Source organism: Crocodylus porosus, unplaced genomic scaffold, assembly GCF_001723895.1.
Source record: "Crocodylus porosus isolate Cpor-Errol unplaced genomic scaffold, CroPor_comp1, whole genome shotgun sequence".
NCBI classification, from domain to species: Eukaryota; Metazoa; Chordata; order Crocodylia; family Crocodylidae; genus Crocodylus; species Crocodylus porosus.
Window position 1 is genome coordinate 7792030 of NW_017728918.1, and position 9875 is coordinate 7801904.

General features: G+C 44.1%; 1 protein-coding gene across 1 annotated transcript in view; it reads right to left on the reverse strand.

Moving 5' to 3' along the window:
- The window catches only part of MSRA (methionine sulfoxide reductase A), a 442159-nt gene extending 437597 nt beyond the window's left edge, over window positions 1-4562 (reverse strand). The window contains exon 1 of the mRNA XM_019537196.1: window positions 4380-4562. Coding sequence (XP_019392741.1) covers window positions 4380-4500 — 121 coding nt within the window. The 5' untranslated portion in view covers window positions 4501-4562. The remainder of the gene's footprint in view (window positions 1-4379) is intronic.
- Between the last annotated feature and the right edge of the window lie 5313 nt (window positions 4563-9875).

The following is a 9875-nucleotide window of genomic DNA, read 5'->3' on the forward strand; positions in this document are numbered from 1 at the left end:
CGCCCCCCGGCATGACAAGAAACAATGGACACAAATTATTGGAGAGTAGGTTTAGATTAGACATCCGCAAGAATGACTTCACAGTTAAGGTGGCTAGGAGCTGGAACCAACTTTCTAGGGAAGTGGTGCTGGCTCCTACCCTGGGGGTCTTTAAGAAGAGGCTTGATGCCTACCTGGCTGGACTCATTTGAGCCCAGTCTTTTTCTCCCGCTCAGGCGGGGGGGGGTCGGGCTTGAAGATCTACAAGGTCCCTTCCGACCCTACTTCTATGATTCTATGATCTGAGAGTTGCACCCCAATGTGGAGCCTTCATATCATCTCCTCTCCTTATCACCAGCAGTACTTCCTATGCTGCATCCCTGGAGCATGCAAAGGGAGAGAAAAATGAAGTTGGATTTAACACCTTGGTGTCCTGGGAAAGACATACTACCCCTCCATCCTATATCACAGATTATAGATGAGGCAAGTGTGATGACTTTAGAGACAGACATCACAGAACCAAAGAACCAGCATGAGACTGCAAGGAAGTTGCCCACTAAAAACTTCCTATTATTATAAATGCATAGCCGCAGGTCTGACAAAAGGCTATGCACTTACCTGTATTTGCAAGACTTCTCATAGCTGCCCTGAAAACTGACCATTCAAAAAAGATGGTAGTCAGTTCCAGGTTTGCTAATACCACGGTACTGAGAGCACTGTGCCATTAAGAAGGAGTGAAAAGCACCAGGGGGGTGAAAAGCACCTTGTTCAAATTTGCAGATGACACTAAGATATGGGGAGAAGTGAGCACACTAGAAGAGGGACAGGCTACAACTAGATCTGGACAGGTTACAGAGGTAGGCAAATGAGAATAGGATGGGTTTCAATACTGACAAGTACAAGGTGTTACACCTGGGGAGGAAGATCCAGCAGCATACCTACAGGCTGGGGAACTCCCTTCTTGTCAGCACAGAGGCAGAAAAGGATCTCAGAGTCATTATTGATTCCAAGGTGAACATGGGCCGGCAGTGTGAGGACACGGTCAGAAAGGCCAACTGCACCTTGTCGTGAATCCACAGATGCATCTTGAGCAGATCCAGGGAGGTGATCCTCCCCCTCTATGCGGCACTGGTCAGGCCGCAGCTGGAGTACTGCGTCCAGGTCTTGGCGCCGCACTTCAGGCAGGATATGGACAACATGGAGAGGGTCCAGAGGAGGCCTTTTGGCTTGGTCAGGGGTCAGCAGGGCAGGCCCTATGAGGAGAGGCTACGGGACCTGAACCTGTTCAGCCTCCATAAGAGAAGGCTGAGAGAGGATCTGGTGGCCATCTATAAACTTGCCAAGGGGGACCAGCAGGCATTGGGGGAGTCCCTGTTCCCCCAAGCACTACTGGGAGTAACAAGGAATAACAGCCATAAATTGACTGAGAGTAGATTCAGACTAGACATCAGGAGGCACTACTTCACAGTCAAGGCAGCTAGGATCTGGAACCAACTTCCAAGGGAAGCAGTGCATGCTTCTACCCTGCGGGTCTTCAAAAGGAGGCTAGCCAGGGTCATTTGACCCCAGCATCCTTTCCTGCCCATGGCAGGCTGTTGGACTTGATGATCTGATTAGGTCCCTTCCGACCCTACCAACTATTAAACTATAAGGAGCATTGCTTACCCTGTCAATGCTGTGGTATTAACAGCCCTGAAACTTGACTTGCTCCCTTCATATTAGAAGCAGCCCTGTGACAGCTGCTTCCCCTTCATTGTTCCTGGTACAATAGCAATACAGCAGACAGTGAGGCTGAAAAATCCTATGCACTTAAGCAGTACATGCAGTTGATTAATATGCAGATAACCAGTTTCTTACAGTATAAGCAACAGGCACGACATCTGGACTAGCATTGTGTTACACTGTTAAGCAAATTATATGTAAATCAGATACATATGTAAGTGGATTACCTGATACATACATGGACTGATCAAGCTGAAGAGGCAAAAGATTTCTATCCAGGACCCAATGATCCTAGACACTAATATAACTGATATATGACACATGCACCTACATGCAGGTGCACACACACACAGAATCTAAGTTGTAACTTTTCATCAAAATTTGATGCGCTATAACAATGGAAGTTAATTTTAAAAATGATGTTCTATCAGCAAATGTAGAAGTAGATATTTAATTTTACCACTGGGCACAGCTTTACTTTATAGCAAACTGTAAAAGAAATTCTTACAGAACTGATTTTCAGAACCAAATTTCAGTTGCTCCACTGTAGGAAATGAAAATGGCAAAATGTCTTCAATTACCTAGACTGAGAAATTTATTGACAATCAATATATGCAAGTGAATTAAAGCCAGAACTAGCTAAAAACTTACAAAGGTTTACAGGAAAGGACGTAGGAGAAACTTCAGAAATATATGAAATGTCAGTTACAATACGATTTCATTAACCTGTCAGAGACCGGGCTGTTTTGAAAGAGAAGGAAATCTGAGGCAGCAGCACTCCTCTTGATTTCACCATTCCTTGTCACAAAAGAGAATGAAGCTGAAATTTATTTTTTTTGGAATTAGTTTCAGTTGCTAGGTTGTGTCAAAATGTTTTTGTGAGTAGATTAGAAGTGAAAACATTGATTAACCAAACTTGTAAAGCATTATATTTATCTCCAAGCACCAGTGACGCCTACAAACTAAACCATTTGTGCAGCATACTCAGAATATGCAACAAGAAACTTTTCACAAAAGAAATTCCTGTACAAACAAGTTTCAGTCACTTCACAGAAATTAGTTTAATACACTGCACTCTTTGAAGGTTTCATCTGGGATCTTGCTCACTTCATGGCCTAGATTAGTAACATCCTCAACACAAAAAAAAGCCATCGACATGACAGTCTATGTTTTGATGTACTCAAGTTTCACAGAGTTCTTACAAAGCAGGTTCTGGGAGTTAAAAGTGAAAAATAGGGTTGCTTCTCACCTAGAAATGATCCAGGAGCTCCTTTCTGGGGGAATGGGAATATATGAGAGAGAATGACTGCCAAACTGACAGGTTTTACACATCAAAAGACCAACAAAACTCAGTTTTCAGTAGAACCTGGTGAAATACAACCTTCAATGAAGAATATTTATGAGCGCCTTCTGCAGCCTATTAAGAATAAGTTCAAACTGGCCACGTCTACACAAGACACTGACTGTGCCGTTGTTACTGCACAGTCATTTAGTACTTGTTTATACTATACATTTAGTACTTGTGGACAAACAAGTACTAAATGTGCAGTAGCTCGTTACTACTGTACAGTAGCATTGCATCATGCTTCCCATCACATGACACTACTGCAGTCAGCGTCTCATGTACACACAGCAAGTTATATTTTGATCCAGGAATTTGGCCTGTTTAAACATGAAATGCTCAAGTGTTTAATTTCTGCCTCATTACTTGATTTAACATCTTATTTTAGCTTTTACAGCCCTGTGTAGGTTCAGGCTGCGAGGACACAGGTACCAAATCATAGAAGGATGAGTCATGTGATTTTACTCTGGGTAAAATGAGAGCGTTTGCCATACAATCCTGCACAAATTCACTAAATGCTTCTGCCAAATTATGAGCGTAAAAAGCAGGGGGGGGAGGCCCAGCAGCTGTCATGACCAGGCCATTTTAAATGTGCCCAGGCAGCCTGGACTAGCCTCAGTTTCTCCAAGTGCTCCTCTACCCATGCTTCACAGTGACCCCCCAGCATTGCTTGTGTTAATTAATATAATAGTATTATTATTGCTTGTGTTAATCCATATAAGGTTAATATTATTATTGCTTGTGTTAATCAATATAATGGTTATTATTATCATTGCTTGTGTTGAATCATATAATGTTATTATTGCTCGTGTTAATTAATATGTTGTTGTTGTTATGATTATGATTGCTTGTGCCAATTGTATAAATAATTAAAGCACAGGGGGACAGAAAGAGCAGAGCACAAACTTCCTTGGCTCAGTGTTACTCCCTATGGCCCAGGGAAAAGTCAAGCTAGGCCTGCCCCTTCAGTCCTGGCATCCCAGCAGTGCATTCAAGAAGGGCCATGCCAGGCCCCTCTCCCCGCACTGGGACCTGCGAGGCTCCCCTACGTGCGCCTGCCACCGAAGGGACACGAAGCCTTATGAACCTCAAGAACGCAACTGCGCACGCGCAAATGCCAGGCCGTCCTCTCCGGGGCCGGGAAGGCTCCGGGGCGCATGCGCACAACCTGTGAACTAAGGGAGGGAAGGGGAGCAGCACGCATGCGCTCTAGGCTTCCAGGCTAGAAGAATGCGCAGTGTGCTTGCGCACGCCCTGAAACGACCTTCCTCCCTTCCCTGTGACGTAGCGCCCCCCTTCCCCCTCCGCCCTCTCCCTTCCCCGCGGCCGCCCTTACCGGAGACCCGGATCCGGTCGCTGCGCCCGGGCGGGGCCTCTTCCCTGCCGGGCAGCTTGGAGGACGAGTCTCCCATGGCGCCCAGGAGCGTGCGGAGGAAGCGGCGGGACACGGCGGTCATCGCCCTCCGGCGGCGGCTCTGACGGCGGGGGGGGAGGGTCGAAGGCCGTTGGGCGCGAGCGAGCGGCAGTTTAACGGCTGCGGGGGGGTGGGAACCGCCCCTTTCCCCCCCGCGTCACGGGCGGGCGGACCGCACCACCACACGTGCACCGCAAGACACTGCTCATGGTATACGCGTGTCCCTCAGTGTACAGCTCTTGGTACAGGTGTGTGGATCCTGGGAACACGCTTGGTACACGCGTGTGTCTCAAGGCAGCGCTCTTGGTCCGCGTGTTTGCCTTGGGTGCTGCTCTTGGGGCGTGCGTGTGCCTCAGGCAACACTTGGTACACGCCTGCACCTCAGATGCTGCTCTTGGTATGCACATGTGCCTCAGGCAATGGTTTTGGTACACGCGTGCCTCGGGCACTGCTCTTCCTACACGCGTGTACCTGAGAAACAAAGCGATGACACGAAACACTGGCTCGGTGAAATGGACGTCGAAACGATACAGTGGTGTTTCGCACAGCCCTAGCACGCGTCTCTCAGGCCCTGCGGTTAGCACGTGCCCACATCTCAGGCTCTGCTCTCGGTACATGCATGCATCTGCTCTCCTGCCTGCTGTTTTTCATGTGGGGTATGTGGACCCAAACGTGGCTGTAGGAAGAGATGATGGCACCCACACGTGTATACCATAGACATGGAACGGCACGTGCACGTCCAGAATGCTCGCTGCATATTCTCTATAACGATTTCAGCCAGTGCGCTGTAGCACCCTGGGGTGCCTTGAAATCCTTTCAGGGGTGCTGGGGAACGCCCCACGAGGTTAGCACTGTTAGGTGTGCAAACAGGATTCAGGAAATAAACCCAGAGATGTCAAATAGGAATCCATACTATTAGCAATGTTCTGCCATGTCAAGCTCTTTGCAATGAAATGCTTGCTCTCTTTCTTAATCAAAAAGCAGCGAAAACTAAGAGCTGGTTTTTTCCAAGGGATGCCTTGGGTCTAACAAGGATGAGACCTGCTGACTATAACATGACCCAAAGAAGAACGTCTTGCATTTGAAAGCTTATCTAACTATTGCTGTTATGCACTTGGTCCAATAAAACATATCACCCAAAGAAATCTTTGCCTCTCGCTCATTACGTACACGCTCAATGCGCAGTATGCACTGTGGTGACGTCACCCACGCATACAAACGAGGCAACACCTGCCTGCATTAAGCATGCATTAAGGATGACTGTCCTGATCAGGAACAGTCATGCCACTGCTTGCTATTAGAAGACAAGACCCGGCCTAGTATCATTGCATGTGGTTGACCAACCAGTTTATAAAGACAGGGAGGGGGAAATTTTCCCAAGTGCCTGTCCGCAAAGAAAATCCAGCAGCCACAGACAAAGGACCACCGCTCAGAATTTAAGGGGCTGTACAAAGATATTTTTAAAGGGGCTCATAGGATGGACATGGAGTTTGAAAAGTTGGGATTGTTTGTGTTAGAGATAAAAGGGGGCATGATATAAATATATAAGGACAGGCCTGATGAGCAGGAGCTTCTGTCTCCAAAACAAAGGATCGCTCCATGAAATGGAAAAGGTTAATGAAAAATGGACTGCTTTTTCATTCAGCCTATGGTTAGACTCTGGAACTAATTGCCATGTGATGTTGTTCAGACCTAGAGCTTACGAAGGATTGGATATTTATAGCAATACCAAGAATACTAGAGTTTAAAAAGTTAATGCAAAAGGGATCAGGGAAGAACAAGAACTTCATACTTCAGGAGTTCAGTTAATTTTTAACTGTTAGGGGTTGAGATGTGACCTATTGGGGTTGGGGGAAGAGGGAGGCATATTCTTTGACATCTGCCCAATATGGGGTTCTTGCATTTTCTTGTGGAGCATCCAATGTTGGACACTCTTGGGGATCCGATTCAAAACAAAATACAGCTTGGACCAGATCCTATATTTCCAAGGTGAACAGTGTGCACTTTGGCTGTCCTTCTCTTAATTAACTGTAGCGATCACTGTGGCCTAGTTTCCAAGTGCTCAGCAGGCTGAAAAACACGTGCAGCCATCACCAGAAAGGGGCACAACGTATGTACCTGAAGAGAATGCCACAGGTAGTAATAATGAGCTAATGTTCGTATTTAGTCTGGTTCTGTAGAGAATCTGACATTTCATCAGTAGATATTATTAAAAATTAGAAGTGCTGAATAGGAGAGGGAGAATTTTGTTTAAAGTATGTGTAGCCAAAAATAACATTTTCATCTGCAATCTCATCAGTACTGATTTTTCTTGTCTCCCCTTGACCTTTTTATTCAATTGAGAAACGCTTAGCAATTGATCATATCTTTGAACTGCACTCATCATCATGTTGACCAGTTTTGTCTTATTATTTCCTTATATTCCCCCATCTCTTTGTTACGACTTGTCTTAGATTATACATTTTGGGGGGGGGCAAGAACTGTCTTTTTGTTCTCTGTTTGTACAGAACTTTGCAAAATAGGGTCTTGGTCCATAACTAGGGCTCCTAGGTGCTACAGGAATACAAATAATAGTTGATAAATCCATCGTGGGTACATTCAGCATAAATAAGAATGGACTTCTTTTCTGAGATGCTGAGCAGCCTCAGTTCCTATTGGCTCCAAGAGATAAAATAGTAGTTTGATTAGATAAAAATATTATTTATAATTCAGGAAAGTATGGAAACAACCTATTCTACAGATTGAAGCTTGCTGTGCGGATCTAAAAATTACATTTCTAATTTTAAATTCAGTTTGTGGGCATAGATTTGCATTTTAGCTGATTACCATAATCAAGGAATCTTTTTACTTTATTAGTAAGTAAACAATTACATTTAGTAAATCTTATGGGTATATGTTAGCAAAATGCCAATATACAAAATAAGAACAAGTACTATACCTCAGAAGAGAGAAAAGATCAGGATGTAAGCACACTGGTTGGATTCCCACATATTAAACACAAGAATGAAAAGAAATCAAGGAAATCAAATTCAGGGAGAGAGAAAAGAAGGACAAGGGATGTGAATTTATCTCCTGTCTTTCATCCAGGGTCATGCATGGATCTTTATTCATCCAGTTCTAGGATCCTATCCAAAATAGGCTCAGAGTTTTCCAGGGATTGTTGTCTGTTCTTTGTGATGCTTTTCTTCACAGTGAGGTCTGCTAGCCTTTGTCCCTTGGGGTGGATTCTTCCAGTATAGAAAAATTTGACATCCTGCAGCCAGTCATAGTATGTAGCCATCCATAGTGTGATTCACAGGTTACAAAACCAGAAGGAATCATTGTAGTTTTCATGTCTGATGTTCTGTAGAACATATCTTCCAGGGGGGAAAAAATCAGTTCCTATTCACAAATTTCCAGTGATAGAGAATCTACTACAGTTTTTAGCAAATTGATCCAATGCTTGTTGACCATCAGTGTTACATATTTGCCTCTTACTGCGCTGAAATTGTCTAGCTTCAACTTTCAGCCATGAACAGTTTGTTTTGCCTTTGCTTAAGATAAAGCTTCTTTCATCAAATTTGTATTCTTCATGTAGGGACTTCTAGACTGTGATCAAGTCATCCCTAGGCCTCCTTTTTAATTAACCAGATTGAGCTCCTTGAGTCTTTCATGAGAAGGCCGGTTTTCCAGTCCTTTAAGCATTCTCACAGCTCTTCTCTGAACCCTCTCCAATTATCAATAGCCATAACGAGCTGTGATTCCAGTGGTGGTTTACCAGGACCAAATATGGAAGTAATATATCCTCCCTGTTTCAGCAATGTAACCTCTATTCAAGCTTCATATTTCCATTTATTTATCCAAAGATCACCTTTCTGGTCAGAGTGGGTGTTATCCACTATGGCACTGTTTCCCAACCAGCGTGCTGTCAGAAATGAATATGTGTGCTGCGGAATGTTGCCATAGCGATGAGCTACAATAGGTATGAGGATGGGGAATGCCTTAACAGCTGTGCCGCGGAAAAATGTTATTAATGTGCCTTGGGCTGCAAAAGGTTCGGAACCGCTGCATTATGGGACCAGTTCTAGTACAGGGTGACAGCTTCTCAGATGAGAGTCCCTGCTCCTGAAGGTTATCCTCCTTTTTTTGTTACTGTATGTACAACTCTACGGATATCTAGATTAGCACACACATTGTTTACTTGTGCCCAGTTTGCCTCATGACTGAGATCACTTCATCAGGAATCTCTCCTCTTCATTATTTACCCTTCCCCTAATCTTTATCAGCTGCAAAATTTAGCAATAATTATTTTATATTTTCTTCCAGGTCAGTGATAACAATGTTAAACAGGGTATAGTTAACAACCATTCCATATAGGTAGGGACCTACCTAAGCGGCAACAAGACAGGTTTTTCATGGCATGCAGAGCTGATTTCGTGGGCATTTTGCTGTGGCCATGCCCCTCACCACTGACTGGAAGAGGGGCCCCACCAGCCTCACCCCTTGCTGCTGATTCATTCAGTCTACATCACTACTGCTTTCTTTGCCCTGCCCCTTGCTACTGATTGGTGGAGGGTGCCTTCAGTGAATCTACTACTGGTTTGGGGGTTTTTTGGTTGATTTTGCAGGAAATCTCAGCCCATGCTGGATTTCATGGCAATTGAGGGACAACATTGTTTTTCACAGTTTCTGCAAAATCTGCAAAACTGTGATTAAAGTAGGTCCCTACTTATAGGTCCTCACTGGAAATACAGTCCCTCAATAATTTCCTGTTTACAATTACATTTTGTGACCTGTCAGCTGGAAAACTAGCACATTTCTGCTGAGCCTACGTGAACTGAAATTTTTCAAACCAAGTAACATGACTAAATTTGGTGTTTTTCCCCACAGGAAAAACAAAAGACACGTTCCTAATAGAAACATAATTCCCCTATGAAGTTTCAAGCCATTCTTCAAAACACTTGGCCACTCGAGCTCTAGATTGCAAGAGTTCTTGTTAACAGGAACAAGGCACTGCATTTTCCCTTAATCTTGGGTTCAAAAATTCCCTAAACAGTTTTTGCTAAATCTTTTTAAAAACAGTCCAGGGTAAGACAGGTACTTAGCATGATGGATTTCAGCTGGAATTATTAAAATTGAGGACATCTCTAAGAAACTGAAAACAGTTCTTACAATGATAAGTGTTGGCCAAACTTAACCAAAGGTGGCACTAACACTTCTGTCTACAATACAAGTACAGTATGTATGTAGCTTATGTGCTACAGTTTGCCTCTCGATAGAATGGAATTATTCCTTGAATCAAATCCATTGCCCCCCAAAACATTCAAAAGTGGTATTAAGGGGCTGTAGAGAGACTTTTTATTTTGAAAGAACCAGAGATTTTTATAGGCCATAAATTTGGGCTTAATGGCAACAGAACTGAACTTCACATCTACAGTG